General features: G+C 41.6%; 1 protein-coding gene across 2 annotated transcripts in view; it reads right to left on the bottom strand.

Moving 5' to 3' along the window:
* arhgef10lb (Rho guanine nucleotide exchange factor (GEF) 10-like b) overlaps positions 1–16,989 on the bottom strand; it is a 39,337-nt gene that overhangs the window by 3,113 nt on the left and 19,235 nt on the right. For both annotated transcript variants that reach the window (XM_014410376.3, XM_076878422.1), the window contains 7 exons: positions 12,712–12,839; positions 12,492–12,592; positions 11,601–11,722; positions 2,771–2,857; positions 2,214–2,437; positions 1,350–1,507; positions 1,071–1,213 (listed from right to left, as the gene is read on the bottom strand). In XM_014410376.3, coding sequence (XP_014265862.2) covers positions 1,071–1,213; positions 1,350–1,507; positions 2,214–2,437; positions 2,771–2,857; positions 11,601–11,722; positions 12,492–12,592; positions 12,712–12,839 — 963 coding nt within the window. The remainder of the gene's footprint in view (positions 1–1,070; positions 1,214–1,349; positions 1,508–2,213; positions 2,438–2,770; positions 2,858–11,600; positions 11,723–12,491; positions 12,593–12,711; positions 12,840–16,989) is intronic.

Below are 16,989 nucleotides of genomic sequence, written 5' to 3' on the forward strand. Positions count from 1 at the left end.
AGGAAAACACGGTACATGAATGTTCTGAAGAATATTTTAATTCATGTAAACAATAATCTGCTGGTTGTTCAGTAAATAAAGCTCTTGCCTAGTTGTGACTGTCATCTGTAGTCATCTGTAGTATTCGGGTAAGTGTGTATGCTGAGAATACATATTTACTAGGGGTGGGACTCGATTAAAAAATAATCTAATTAATTAGAGGCTTTGTAATTAATTAATTACGATTAATTGCATTTAATCACACAAGAAACCTCGCCCCAAAGTGCAAATTTTTTTTTCATTTAAAAGGGTTTTAGCGGGCGACAGAATCAAATAATACACATGGATGTGAGTATTGTAAACTCGAGCTCTTTTCATTTTTTGGGAAAAAAATGAAGCATTTAAACTGCATTTCAATTCAAAACAGAGAAACAAAAATAATATCCCTGGTCAAAATTGGGCAGACCTTTGACAACCATTTGATATTTGATGCTCTACTGTGAATAAAATACGGATTTATGAGAACAAATCATTTCATTCTGTTTTATATACATTTCACAGAGTATCACAGCTTTTTGGGAATCAGAGTTGGAATCCAATCCAGGCAGTATTTTCCTAAATGTGGTTTACTGTTGATGCTGACCCATCAAACACATTTAACACTTACAGTTTTATTCTTCTCTTGTAGAACTGGTAATACTTATTGAGCTTACTTTGGGCCTTGACATAGCCTGTCAGTTCACTGTCTCTCTGAAACAAGCCCTTTTGTCTTATTTGCCTTAAAAAGCAGCTTTGAACAGCAGGTAGGTGGGACTGTTGAGCTGGTCTGATAATTTAGTTTTGCATTTGTGGTGGATTATACATCCAAGAATATAAAAAATGTCTGAAATGCAATAGTTAGAGGACTCTGAAGCTTGAGCCGTTGGTTCACAGGAATCACTTGTAAAAATGCCAGCCTCATTATTGGGTCATTTTGACATGGATCCACCACTGTAACAGTATACACATCCATTGCAGAGCACAAGGGAAAGTGTAAAGTAAAGTGTAAGTGTAAAAGTGTTCTCAGTGTGCATACTGAACAGTCAATATACCTGCATGCAGAGGCTGTCTCCTTGTATGACAGTGACTTGGTTTTCACAGCTGGCCCACATAGTGTCTTCAAGTGTCAGCAGACAGTAGACCGGCTTGGAGCCAAGAGACACTAGCTTGCATGAATCCACATCCCACAGTCGCTCTGACAGGAAGAATTAGTTGGTGGTTTAGAACCTAATTTGAGCTCTGTGATTTAGCTCCTACTACGCTAGTGCATGACCTCATTAGTCTGACATGCAAACTCGCATCATGTGAGAGTGGTATCTGTGACAGCTCACCTCCAGTTTTTCTGTGGTATATAGCTACTTTGCCATTAGCCAGTCCAGCAAAAAGGAACGACAGTAAATGTTTGAGGCAGAGCACTGGACAGTTGTCAGGGTTTACCAAGGTCAGCAGGCACTGAACAGCTGTGTCCACACTGCTCTGAACATGGATACTGGAAAGACAAGCAGACAGAAAAGTCACATATTACACATGGGGCCAGATTGTTGCTGTTGCTGCTGTAACAAAATAACATAGCTCTACATTAGTCTTTCAAAATCTCATAGTACAATCTGCTCAAAGAGATACATAAGAAAATTGAATGTCATTACCTGATTTCATGCTTTTCATGTAAGTTTTAAGGTTGTCTTTGATTATTTATTTATATATATATATTTTAGAATAATGTATTTTGCAATCAACTTGTTTTCTTAAGCCTTTTTTGTGCAATCCAAATCAAATAACAGCAGAGTACCACATTCTTTCAGTTTATAGCAACATAAAATTACAAAATGGGTTTAGACATCCTTTTTCTGGGGAAAAAAATAATAATGGCATAATCAGCGTAAAAACTGCCTGGTGCAAACCTCGGCATGAATGAGCAACTGTAAACTCCCACAAAAACATAATGTCAGCAGCAAAAATAATTGTTTTTAGCAGCAGTGACAAAAGAGGGTTCATCCTGGCCTTAAAACTGGTCGATGAAGTGAAAGAAAATTGATGATATTAAAAAAAATGGTTCAATATTTTGAGGAATTGTCTTCTTCTTTTTTTTTTCTAAACTTATCGTTAGTCAAATATAACAAAACTGTGGTCCAAACAATACTTAATGTTCCGACAGCTATAAAACTAAATAATGTCCTGTGTTGGAAAAGACTGACCTGCCGTCCTGCAGGCCAACACAGATTATGTTTCCTGTCTTGGCTGCCCTTGGGCCTTTCTCAGTCCCCTCCTGGAGCACTGTACTGGGGCACGGCTCCTTCACATACTCCAGGCAAAGGACTGGGGCTCTCAGTGGGAGGGTTTTGACCAAGCGGGCACTGGCTCGGTTCAGAGAGAAAATCTCTACTTGCCCATGGTTGGAGTTGCCACCTCCACCAGCAACCTGAAGACCATGACAGGAGAAAAGTAGCTTTGCTTATCACAAAACAAAACAAAAAAAAAACCAACAGTCAAAGCAATTATGCCATGGATCCGTAATGTACCAATAACAGTGTGTCTCGAAAGCACAGATTTGAACAGCCAAGGTTTTATACATAAGTTCTTACAGCAGGGGGACAAGCTTACCCCAGCAGCAGAGCTAACACCGTGGTAGTGGTTATACAGACATAAAACAGAAACCGCACTGAATAATGCATTCAAACATACAGATCCACATAGGATCAGGTGAATACTGAATAAAAAAGATGTTTTCTGAACAGTGGAAGCTTAAACTCACCCAAAGGTAACCCTGTGGCAAGGATGTGCTGGCAGTGCAGAAACCAAGCAGTCTGGACTGAGATGGGCTGTGAAGAGCTGCCTCCAGCTGGCCAAACATAGCAGACATGTTTGAAACATTAATAACGTTATAAATCATCTCTAAACAAATAATTAATTAATGAAACAGAACAGATAAACAAATTATTCAAAGGTCAGTTCAGTTATTAAAACAATAATGTGTTAATAAATTAACATATTTAATTAGTGAAATGCTTTCTCATCTCATACAGCTAAAACTACTCAGTATCACTCATATATATATATATATATATATATATATATATATATATATATATATATACCTTAGCAATCCTTATTCGATTCCTGCCTGGGGCGTCTGTATCCAGTAAGGGTCCTAAGGCTAGACCCCCTATGCTAAGTGAGCCTACCGCAGACATGAGTGAGACAGATAAATACGAAGGCATGCCGGCTCGGATGTTGCCCGGATCAACAAGGTCCGCGTCAGGTGTTGAGGAACCAGGGCACCATGACGACAAGTGGGCTACTGGAACAAGAAGGCATTGGTGGGCAAGAGACGAAAACAGGGCGTTGTTGGAATGCTACTACGCAAGTAACCCTGGCGGAAGGGGCTACATGAATAGGATGAGGGATGTGTTCCAACATTCGAAAGAAGGGACTGCTATCACAACTAGAGATTGACGAGGTACAACATAAATGCTATGGCAAGGAGGAGTCAGGACTCCAGGTCAGGGGGGAGATATCATCACCCCCACCCGAGATTGGGTACATAGCCCCAAGTGCGATAGGAGAAGGATCGTTGAGTGCGAGAGGAACTGACCTGAAAAATAGGATCATGGCCAAGCTTGAAACCTGGATCCCCCGTAGCCGGTTACCAAGATTACGTGAAGTACCCTCAGAAGGTCTGCTAGATGATGTTAATGCAGCACTACGGACGATACCTACAACCACGATTACTGACACTAACAAGCTGATCTACAATACGGCAGCAGTGATCAGTGAGATGCTTGGCTACAAGTTGAACAGCCACAAGGGGCAGTACCCTCCATGGAGAAGGAGGCTAGAGGGCAAGATCAAAGTAGCACGGAGGGAGGTTAGCCAACTAACGGAGTTGCAGAAAGGTGCGGCAAAGAAGGTGCATAAGAAATACATCAAACTGTCCTTACCTGAGGCCTTGGAAACTGCCAAGCAAAGACTCACAGCCTTGGCCAGCCACTTGAGGAGGTACACCAGAGAGATAGAAGGCAGGAGAATAAACCAGCTGTTCTCCACGGAACCAGCAAAGGTGTACTCTCAGTGGCAAGGGAACAATAAGAGAACAACACCACCAAGGCTGGAGACAGAGCAATACTGGAAGAGCATATGGGAGAAGGAAGCAACCCATAACGGCAATGCTCAGTGGCTAGTGGATGTGAGGGCAGACCATAGCAACCTCCCTGAACAGGGTCCAGTAACCATCACAGTGGCAGATATCCAAGAAAGGGTCTCCAGTATGAAGAACTGGACAGCACCAGGGCCCGACATGGTTCACGCCTACTGGCTGAAGAAGCTGACTGCACTCCACGAGCGTCTGGCAGCACAAATGAACCAGCTGCTAGTTAACGAGAGACACCTGGAATGGCTAACCGAAGGTCGAACGGTCCTGATCCCCAAGAAGGGACCGGTCCCATCCAACTATCGACCAATAACCTGCCTCAGTACTACATGGAAGCTCCTGTCAGGCATCATATCGGCTAAGATGAACAGGCACATGGGTCAATACATGAGTGGGGCACAGAAAGGGATTGGCAAGAATACCAGAGGCGCAAAATACCAGCTACTGGTAGACAGAACAATCAGCCGAGACTGCAAGGGGGATGTGGCGTACAACACTAGAGGCCAACTCCAAGCCCATAGCACAAGTCACCATCAAGTGTGGGATCTACCAAGGAGATGCTCTGTCCCCACTGCTGTTCTGCATAGGCCTGAACCCCCTCAGTGAGATCATTAACAAGACTGGCTACGGATACCGACTACGGAATGGAGCAGTTGTCAGCCACCTCCTGTACATGGATGACATCAAGCTGTATGCCAAGAGTGAACGAGACATCGATTCACTGATCCACACTACCAGGCTATACAGCAATGACATTGGAATGTCGTTCAGACTGGAGAAGTGTAGTCGAATGGTAACAAAGAGAGGGAAGGTAGTCAGAACTGAGGGGACTGAACTACCAGAAGGCAACATTGCAGACATAGAGGACAGGTACAAGTACCTGGGGATCCCGCTGGCAAATGGGAACCATGAAGAGGCCGCTAGAAAGGCTGCAACCACCAAGTACCTGCAGAGGGTCAGGCAAGTCCTGAGGAGTCAGCTGAATGGTAAGAACAAGATCCGGGCCATCAACACCTACGCCCTGCCCGTGATCAGGTACCCTGCTGGGGTAATAGGCTGGCCAACGGAGGAGATAGAAGCCACTGACATAAAGACAAGAAAGCTCCTTACCATGCATGGAGGGTTTCACCCCAAGTCCAGCACCCTGAGGCTGTACGCTAAGTGGAAGGAAGGGGGCCGGGGACTGGTGAGTGTCAGCACCACAGTCCAGGATGAGACAACGAACATCCAAGAATACATTAGGAAGATGGCCCCAACTGACCGAGTGCTCAGTGAATACCTCAGGCAGCAGAAACCCAAGAAAGAGGAGGGAGACGAGGAACCATCATGGAAGGACAGGCCCCTGCACGGTATGTACCACCGGCAGATAGAGGAGGTGGCTGATATCCAGAAATCCTACCAGTGGCTGGACAAAGCTGGACTGAAAGACAGCACAGAGGCGCTAATCATGGCAGCACAAGAACAAGCTCTGAGTACAAGATCCATAGAGGCTGGGGTCTATCACACCAGGCAAGACCCCAGGTGCAGGCTGTGTAAAGATGCCCCAGAGACAATCCAGCACATAACAGCAGGGTGCAAGATGCTAGCAGGCAAGGCATACATGGAACGCCATAACCAAGTGGTTGGCATAGTGTACAGAAACATCTATGCTGAGTATAACCTGGAAGTCCCAAGGTCAAAATGAGAGATGCCCCCAAGGGTGGTGGAGAATGACCGAGCTAAGATCCTGTGGGACTTCCAGATACTGACGGACAAAATGGTGGTGGCTAACCAACCGTGGTGGTGGTAGACAAACATAAGAAGACGGCCGTAGTGATCGATGTAGCGGTTCCGAATGACAGCAATATCAGGAAGAAAGAACACGAGAAGCTGGAGAAACACCAAGGGCTCAGAGAAGCGCTCGAGAGGATGTGGAGGGTGAAGGTGACGGTGGTCCCCGTGGTAATCGGAGCACTAGGTGCGGTGACTCCCAAGCTAGGCGAGTGGCCATAGTATATACAGTATTCTGGAGAAGGTGTCAAATGTTACTGTGTGTGTGTGTGTGTGTGTGTGTGTGTGTGTGTGTGTGTGTGTGTGTGTGTGTGTGTGTGTGTGTGTGTGTGTGTGTGTAGATTTTTTAAAATTATTACTCAAGTATAAAAACAATAATAAACACAGCTTCAATGTTTTGGTTCTGTAACCTTTATTCTATCATTACTTTATTAGAGATTAGGTGTAAGAGTTGTTTAGTGTGAATAATTAAATAATAGTTTAATACAACATCATATTGTGCCTTGTACTTAGATAGACAGCAAGTAGAGAGTGATAGATGAGATGAGGAGATGGAAGGAGGAAGAGAGGCAAAGAGTGAGTGTGACAAAGTGGGTGAGAAGACCATTTGTCTATATTCTTAGTTAACATTCTTGTTTTGATTTAACCATATTTCACATGTAATCTGCAATAGGCAAACATCTACTATCCCGGGTTTGTTTATGTTTTGCACTTTTACAGATTATATAATATAACATCTTGGTTTAAATCAATTCCTACAAATTTGTTAAGTTAACATGTTCTATATTTCAACTGTTAATTTGTATTGTTTAGAACTTTCCTTACGTACCTGTCTTCTAGAAACAAAAGGAGGAAATGTAGTTTTACTTCCTGCTTTATACCTTCTGAGTTCATCTGAGGTCACAGGAAGAGACCAAGTGCAGAAGGGGAAGAACTCTTATAATTTAATAAAGTTGATTTTAGAGGGTTTATAAAGAAATAGATTTATTGTTGTGATATGTATTGATTACACCACAGAGTTTGTTGCCAGTAAGGAGGAGTAGTAGAGGTTTGAATATAATAATGTTCATCTTACCTACTTACTGAATGGAATAGTCCAGAGGAGAAATTGTTTGGTTAAGTGGACTATTTAAGCAGAAGAACTCAGGTGTTTCGGGAAGAAAGGTTCAGGTCAGTGTAGCTGTGTGCAGTTTGACCTTAATTTCCGTTGATTTAAGTTCAGTTATGTTTATTTGAACTGAGTTAATTTGGAGTTGAGTTTATTTGTTTCTTTGTAAATATTTTTTGGGTCACAAAATACCATACCATACCATACCATACCACCTTTATTTATGAAGCACTTTAACATAAAAACCAGAGTTCACAAAGTGCTGTACATGCTAATAGCATAAGTAAAGAAAATTAAAATGAGATAAGATAAAATAAATAACTAAAAAACTAAAATAAATTGAAACATGTTAAAACAAATTGAGTCAACCCCTCTAATCAATGCCAAAGGCTTCAGCGAATAAATATGTTTTAAGAAGACTTTTAAATTCAGAGAGAGAAGAGGCCTGCCTAAGATGCAAGGGTAGATCATTCCACAACTTTGGAGCAACTACAGCAAAAGCACGATCACCTTTAAATTTATACTTAGTTTTCGCTACCTTAAGGAGCTGCTGATTGGCGGACCTAAGGGAACGGGCAGGTGTATATGGTTGTAGTAGCTCCGAGAGGTAGGGTGGGGGGGGGCAGGCCATTAAGAGATTTAAAAGCAAATAAGAGAATTTTAAAAACAATCCTAGAATGTACATGTAGCCAGTGGAGTGAAATTAAAATTGGGGTAATGTGCTCAAACTTTTTTGTTCCAGTTAAAAGACGTGCTGCAGCATTTTGCACAACCTGCAGGCGCCTAATGGACGCATCACTAACCCCAAAATAAAGTGCGTTACAATAATCCAGCCTAGAAGTAACAAAGGCATGGATTACTGTCTGAAAATGCTGTTTCGATAAGATAGGCTTTATTTTGGCTAATTCCCTCAAATGAAAAAAGCTACATCTTACAACAGCTCTGACCTGGCTTTCAAGTTTAAGATTTGCCTCTATTTTAACTCCCAGATTAGTGATGACTGGTTTAACATACTGTGCCAGTGAACCAAGATCTATAATAGTGGCCTCAGAAGCGCCACCAAAAACCATCACTTCTGTTTTCTGTTCATTAAAATGTAAAAAGTTCAAAGCCATCCAGGCCCTTATTTCATCAAGGCATCTGAGCAGCAGGTCTACTGAGAAGCCATTTATCTTTTTAAGTGGGAAATAAATCTGGGAGTCATCGGCGTAGCAGTGGAAAGAAATCCCATGTTTCCTGAAAATAGACCCAAGGGGTAGGAGATATAGAGAGAAAAGAAGCGGGCCTAAAACTGAACCCTGTGGGACCCCACATTGAAGAGAAGCAGCAGAGGATACAAACTCCCCTAGTTTCACAGAGAAAGTTCGCTCTGCCAAATAGGATCTGAGCTACTGCAGTGCGGTACTCCGCATACCCACCAACTGCTCTAAACGGGAAATTAAAATATTATCATCCACTGTATCAAAAGCAGCAGTTAAATCTAACAGCACAATGATAACACAGTCACCTGAGTCATTTGCCAAAAACACATTAAAAACTCTTAAAAGGGCAGATTCGGTACTATGTAAAGCTTTAAAACCAGATTGGAAAACTTCTAAAATACCCTGTTCTAGGAAGGACATTAATTGCTTGTAAACTACCTTTTCAAAATGGTGAATAAATCACTTGCTACACTGGACAGCATCAGTCTCCTGCACTTCTTTGACCGCTTAAGTCAAGTTCTACCACAGTGAGTCTATTAGGGTACCTGGGTCATTGACCCAGTGTTTTCAGTTCTTATTTTGTTTTATTACTGTGAAGGTTTTGGTTTCTGTTTTGCATTTTGCATTTCTCTTTTCCCCAGTTCTTCTGTGTGTGATTTTGTAGTTCCTAAGTTTAATCCCATACTCCCTCTGTTCTGTGTCCAGTCGGTCTGCCCTCATCTCACGTCTCTGCTCACTCTGTTGAAGTGTCTGCTTGTGAGTCTGTGTCTGTGAGTTCAGTCTGTGTTCCCCGTTTTACTTTGAAGGTCCATGTCTTATGTTAATGTGTCTAGTTTTGCTTCCTTTGTCTCGTTAGCCCTGATTTGTCCCAGCTGTGTTTCTCTGCTGTTTCCCTTTCTCTGATTGCGTCCTCTGTATATTTAAGTCCTGTGTCTTCCCTTGTCTGTGTCGTGATCTTCATCATCCCGTGCTGTGTGATCCATCCATCCATCTTTCTCATTTAGTAATAATTGTTTGTTTCGAGTCCATCATTTCTCCTAGCCTGCCTGCACACAGCCTTCACTTGACAGAGTCGTAGGCAGAGCCTGCTTTATTTCCTACAGTTTTTTTTTATCTGTTGCCCTACGGTTCCAAGTGCTATCACCAATCTGTGCATTTTATTATCTCATAACACTTGTTTAATCAGCTACAATCTCTCCTATGGACTCTTTAATGTCTACAGTCTCAGATCAACACAGCCGTGCCCTCCAGCACTATCAGCAGCAGGAGCAGCAGCAACCCCTCAACAGCAACATTGCACCTATCAGGTAAAACATAAACTATGTTTGCTTTGCATTGCCCCCACCTAATGACAGTGATAGTGTATGATGCGCTTCCACATTAGATTCTAGATGAATGTGTGTTGTTTTTATTCAGCCTGGTTCTACAGGGAGTGCAGAATTATTAGGCAAATGAGTATTTTGTCCACATCATCCTCTTCATGCATGTTGTCTTACTCCAAGCTGTATAGGCTCGAAAGCCTACTACCAATTAAGCATATTAGGTGATGTGCATCTCTGTAATGAGAAGGGGTGTGGTCTAATGACATCAACACCCTATATCAGGTGTGCATAATTATTAGGCAACTTCCTTTCCTTTGGCAAAATGGGTCAAAAGAAGGACTTGACAGGCTCAGAAAAGTCAAAAATAGTGAGATATCTTGCAGAGGGATGCAGCAGTCTCAAAATTGCAAAGCTTCTGAAGCGTGATCATCGAACAATCAAGCGTTTCATTCAAAATAGTCAACAGGGTCGCAAGAAGCGTGTGGAAAAACCAAGGCGCAAAATAACTGCCCATGAACTGAGAAAAGTCAAGCGTGCAGCTGCCAAGATGCCACTTGCCACCAGTTTGGCCATATTTCAGAGCTGCAACATCACTGGAGTGCCCAAAAGCACAAGGTGTGCAATACTCAGAGACATGGCCAAGGTAAGAAAGGCTGAAAGACGACCACCACTGAACAAGACACACAAGCTGAAACGTCAAGACTGGGCCAAGAAATATCTCAAGACTGATTTTTCTAAGGTTTTATGGACTGATGAAATGAGAGTGAGCCTTAATGGGCCAGATGGATGGGCCCGTGGCTGGATTGGTAAAGGGCAGAGAGCTCCAGTCCGACTCAGACGCCAGCAAGGTGGAGGTGGAGTACTGGTTTGGGCTGGTATCATCAAAGATGAGCTTGTGGGGCCTTTTCGGGTTGAGGATGGAGTCAAGCTCAACTCCCAGTCCTACTACCAGTTTCTGGAAGACACCTTCTTCAAGCAGTGGTACAGGAAGAAGTCTGCATCCTTCAAGAAAAACATGATTTTCATGCAGGACAATGCTCCATCACACGCGTCCAAGTACTCCACAGTGTGGCTGGCAAGAAAGGGTATAAAAGAAGAAAAACTAATGACATGGCCACCTTGTTCACCTGATCTGAACCCCATTGAGAACCTGTGGTCCATCATCAAATGTGAGATTTACAAGGAAGGAAAACAGTACACCTCTCTGAACAGTGTCTGGGAGGCTGTGGTTGCTGCTGCACGCAATGTTGATGGTGAACAGATCAAAACACTGACAGAATCCATGGATGGCAGGCTTTTGAGTATCCTTGCAAAGAAAGGTGGCTATATTGGTCGCTGATTTGTTTTTGTTTTGTTTTTGAATCTCAGAAATGTATATTGGTGAATGTGGAGATGTTATATTGGTGTCACTGGTAAAAATAAATAATTGAAATGGGTATATATTTGTTTTTTGTTAAGTTGCCTAATAATTATGCACAGTAATAGTCACCTGCACACACAGATATCCCCCTAAAATAGCTAAAACTAAAAACAAACTAAAAACTACTTCCAAAAACATTCAGCTTTGATATTAATGAGTTTTTTGGGTTCATTGAGAACATGGTTGTTGTTCAATAATAAAATTATTCCTCAAAAATACAACTTGCCTAATAATTCTGCACTCCCTGCATGTGCCCCTTTTTAACTTTGAGCACCCACCCCTTCAAACATCTCTGCACGGCCCTGGTCCACACATAGCAACAAACCATTGATGAGTAGTTTGTTGCTATGTGTCTTTTGGACTGCGGTTACCCACTTGTAAGAAGGCCAGTGAAAATACTACATGGGAGGAAACTGTTCAGGCTATGAGGAATGTGTGGACATGCAGCAACGCAGGGGAAGAGCTGGTGAAGCTGAAAGCAGGAGGTCAGGATAGTCCAGCTGAGATTGAGTCACCACAAATTTCCTTCATTTAATTAAAGACTAATCAAACACAGACTCTAAGTGAAACATTTTTGGACAACTGTATTTGTCATCAGCAACAGCTCTCTCACCTTCAGAGTGTGTGTTCTGGAGGAGAAAACCGAAAGTTTACAGGTAAGCAGTGGGCAGCTTAACAGAGCTTTCGTCTTCCCATCTTCTTCAGCACATTCCCAACCTGATGTGTTTTCCTTTCCTGACCAAACAACAGACACGCACGCACACACAAACATTAAAGACAAAAACTAACAACTTTCTTAAACTGTCAAAATGCAGACTTTGCTGTATGATGATGATGATGATGATGATAATGATGATAATAATAATAATAATAATAATAATAATGATAATAATAATGATGGATTGCATTTATATAGCGCTCATAGATCCTCAAAGCACTTTACAATTCCACTATTCATTCACTCTCACATTCACACACTGGTGGAGGCAGCTACAGTTGTAGCCACAGCTTCCCTGGGGCAGACTGACAGAAGTGAGGCTGCCATATCGCACCATCAGCCCCTCTGGCCAACACCAGTAGGCGGTAGATGAAGTGTCTTGCCCAAGGACCCAATGACCGAGACAGACAACGCTGGGGATCGAATCGGCAACCTTATGGTTACAAGATGAGCTTCCCAACCCCCTGAACCACGGTTGCATGTATGTAGTAACTTTAAAGTTGAAGACAAATACAACTTATGATTAAAATTAAATGTAAAATTAATTTGATGATTTATTGGTGAATTAATGTCAAACTCATGTCTCAGCATGAATAGGCTGCAAATTTCAGTTTAACCTAAAATTGGCTTTTATTGTTTTACAGCATTTATCAGCACTGCTAACTGGTTGGTAGTTTTTAGGTGAAGCACAAATCTAAAAAGATTGTGAATCTGAGTGCTCAGAGTATCAAAATGCTATGCACGCAGCAGTCCATTTCCACACTCCACACACACAATTAAACTTACTCTGGGCTATCTTGGCGAGGTGAAGACGGTTCACCCAGGAGATCTTACTGAAGGGGTTGGGAGTGTTGAAGACCACCATGATGCTCACTGGACGACCAGACCTGTCAGGCATAGAAGATATGACCACATAATATTCAAACACTTTCACACACCTCTGCCTGGTAAAACCTCACTGCCCCTTCTCTAAGTCTGCTTTGGATATGGACCTCTTGACACTTACTTGTCAGGTTTGCCTGGAACAGATAGGCGTAGGCAACACTTGTTGGCGTTCTGGATCTCCTCCTCCTTTAGACGGATGAGCCTCTGCAGAGCCAGACACCAGTCCTGAGACACTGTGGTATTCAGATTCTGGCAGGGAGATTAAAAAAAGGGGGGAAATAAAGGATGGACCTCACTTGCTTGGGGTGGGGTTGTGTTTTGTTTTGTTTTTATTTATAAACAAATACAGCAGAGGTGTGGTCGCTTGCTCAACTGCAGGTGCTGCAGTGAACTCAAGGGTCGGTCCCAGGGAGGTTGGAGAGACGGGTGGAGATAATTTATCTAACAAGGTTTTTCCCTTTTTATAATAAGATCAGAGACGAGAGGAGAGGAAGAGTGTACTGAACTGGGAAGAGTTATATAAATGCAAAATCAATAAGAACCCCTAACACAACCGCAACAACAGTGTGTTGGGTTGCAGTCTTTTACATACACATTCAGAGTTTTAATCAATAATGTGCTTAGACATACTGCTGCTCACTGATGATCACCTTTTCTTAACCTACAATTCTTTCATATAATTTTATGGTCATTAAAAGCTGTTGAGCCATACCATTTTCTCAATACTACTGTAGGGTCCTACAGTATATAGCACCTTGATGTGAATTTTGTAAAACGTGAATTGAATTGAAAGTGAGAGCTTTAATCATCTACCTACTACTCTGCACATCACCCATGTTCTTAAAAATCTGTCCTGTACTATTCTTCTTCATATGTATGCCTGGTTTGAGATAGTAGGCATTAATGCAGTTATAGCTGTCTGTCCAAAACAGCTTGCTATTATGATATATTTATATTTAACTGGTTAAACAAAACAATTATTATTAATCAAGAGGACAATGAAGTATTACAGTTTTTCTTGATTGCTTAATCACTATAACCAATCTTGTGAACCCAAATTTCAAAACCATAATGCCACTTTCCAAAAAGCACACCCATTACCCTGAGCTATAAACACTATGCCCCTGCTTTACCACATGAGTCAGATGTGGTGAACTGTTACTGCAAAACTCTACACACAAATCCCTACATTTGTCAGTGCTGACACCATGTGGTCACTTAGAAAGCACTAGCAGTCAATAATGCTAACTCACATCAGCACAGTTTTAGCTCAATTAGCACACAATTAACGAAGTGGAAACACTAAAAGTCAAAATGTATCACACACCAATCAGAAACTTTGATAGATAGACAAAAGCGGCAAAGTCAGCTCATTCAGGTTTGAAACAATGGATCCAAAGACATTTCAAGGAGGAGGAGGAGAAGGAGGTCTAGGACACCAGGGAGGAGGAGGTGGAGGAACATAATTGGCCATTGGGCTATTGTAAATGCCCCCTGGTCAGCGTGGAGGGAATGTTGCTCCCTGTGCCGGCATCAGCCAACGAGGGGTACACCACTGCCATGCCATTCTAGGACCCTATAAATAAGGGGACCATATTTTGATTTCCAAAAGGAGGACACTTGGCCCAGTCATGAAAAACTTTATTTACAGTTTTTCTGAATTGCTAAAACACTAAACCCCATTGTAAAAACTAAATTGTCAACTATGAAAACTCTTTCATCAAATCAATCTCACAGTTGCCAAAATCTTAAACACTATTTATGTGGTTAGGAGACCGTTGGCAAATCTGAATCTCCCGTTTACCAAAACTCTCTAAACACATTCTCAAACACAAAACACATTTAGCAGTGTGGTGCACTTGTATCCAGAATGGTGCACACAGGCAACAGAAGTTAAACACAACTAACACACTGTTTTCATCATTAACTCTCTACCACTCAAAATGGAAAACACATGTTGCAACCTCTTCTTTTGTTTTTTGCTAGATTGAATACAGCTTCATCCACGAAGATGTATTCATGAGGCCTAACCATTGAGTCAAGTACACAACAAACTAATTTTAGTTCTGTAAATGAATAGTATGATGTATACATGTGCTGTGTATACAAGTATACTTATAACTAAATTGTTTTTTGTTTAGAATTGAAGGATGGCCACATGAGGGTGGAAGGACATGAATGCGCTCACAACACCAGGAGACACTTATTGTGGATATGGTAAATCAGAATAATGGAATTCGACTGCATGGAACACAGCAGTGGATTATAGAAAACAACATACATGTTGAATCTAGCAAAAAGGAGAAGAAAAGGTCGCAATGTCATAGGTCAACGTACCATTATTGAACTGCCTGGCCAGCGTGGTGGAAATGTAACTGTGCTGCCATCAGCAGCTATGGGGTTCTCCGCTGTCATGTTACTGTTGGGCCATACAACACCGAACTTCTAGCAACATTCCTGGATGGTACAGGATGCTTTGCTTGAGCAGAGACATCGCGAGCAGGCAGAGCATCCCATATCATTTGGGACAATGTGAGCTTTCACCGAGGTCCAAAAATATGCAACTGGTTTCACAATGAGCAGCATTTTATCAATGTGTTTCTTCCACCATACTCTCCCTTTTGAACCCTGTCAAGGAGTTTTTCTTAGCATGGAGATGGAAAGTATACGACCGAAATTCTTAAACACAGGAAAATCTACTTCAAGCAGATTAAATTATCTGAATATGCTGTAAAATATTTTTTTTTTATGTATATGTAACTTTTTTTATTGCAGTTCTTTTTTCTTTTTTTTTGTTAAAATGTGAGTACAAGTATAAATGAATGAATAAATACACATTCTTTTCCCGCTTTCTCACAGTGTTTTGTATTTATTTCTGTAGTGTGTAATAGTTGCTAAGTTGTGTTTGCACGTTGGCTGGTTTTGTGTGGTTTTTGACAGTAGTGCTTGATTTTGAGAAAAGTTTAAATAGTTTGGGGTCAAATGTTTGGTTTTGCAAGACAAATCAAAGGTTTTGTGTGTGTAGTTTGAATTTTACAGTTTGTGTTTAGTGTTTTGAGACAAAGAGATGAGATTTTAGGAAATGTGTTTTAGCAATTCAGAAAAACTGTATTCTGGTTGCTTAAAGAAAACGTTAACATATTTAAATGATGCCTTCTATGTGCGGTTAATGAATGGTGAAATAAAAAATATCACATAGGCTTTTACAAGTCAAGTGCAAAAAAAGAGGATGGTTGGTCACCCTACTATAACACTATGCTTCTCCTTGCTTTTCTTGGTGGTCTGAGACAACATATGTTCCAGTGGGACTGAGGGGAACCAGCAGCCAGAGCAGCCTCACTACGTTCTTGTTGTCAGCTTCCATCACGCTGCTCTGGTTCGAGACTGGTTTACCAATAACCCAAGGTTTTCTAACATCTTTCTGCCTGCATACTCTCCCTTTCTAATCCCGAGGAGTTATTTTCGGCATGGCAGTGGAAAGTGTATGACAGAGAACCGTATGCCCGTGTATATACATTGGTTGCGTCTTTTGTGTTCATCATGTGAAAAGGTTTTTGAGGGTAAGAACCAAAAGCAACGTAACTTGTTTTACATTTATTGCACCAGTGTGTACAACTATGTTGTCGTGTGTGTGTTTTTGAGGTCTTGTGTGTGATGTCTGTGGGCAAAGTTTGGTTTTTCAGCAAGAGTGAATGATTTTGAGTGTAGAGCTTCATTTTGACCTGACAATACGATGTTTGGGAAATTGGGTGAGACATTATGGATTTGTGCTTACTGTTTTGGGGATACAAGGCATAGTTTCAAGAAATGTGTTTAAGCAATCGAGAAAATCTGTAAGCAATCGAGGAAAACTGTAAAATGAAATCAGAACAAATCTCTTTTACAAAGTGCTAACACTTGCCAAATATGACACCAAAACTAAAAGGTGTGATTTTACATAGTGTGACAGTGTTTCCATAAAATTTAAGAGTGAAATTTCAGAAGGAACACATCAATATATCTGTCGATTTATCGATGGAACAGCAGAAAAGCTGTGATCAACCAATCTCTATATCTCACATGCTTTCAGAACACTTTTAGGAAGACATACCTGCTGCATAAAGCAGCAGGTTTCAGGCCCCTCTTCTGTGGAACCAGCTTCCAGTTTGGATTCGGGAGACAGACACTATCTCTACTTTCAAGATTAGGCTTAAAACTTTCCTTTTTCCTAAAGCATATAGTTAGGGCTGGACCAGGTGACCCTGAATCCTCCCTTAGTTATGCTGCAATAGACGTAGGCTGCTGGGGGACTACCCTGATTCATTGAGTTTTTCCTTTTCAGTCACCTTTCTCACTCTCTATGTGTTAATAGACCTCTCTGCATTGAATCACACTTGTTATTAACCCTTTAAGACCTACC

The sequence above is a fragment of the Maylandia zebra genome, linkage group LG20 (genome assembly GCF_041146795.1).
Source record: "Maylandia zebra isolate NMK-2024a linkage group LG20, Mzebra_GT3a, whole genome shotgun sequence".
NCBI classification, from domain to species: Eukaryota; Metazoa; Chordata; class Actinopteri; order Cichliformes; family Cichlidae; genus Maylandia; species Maylandia zebra.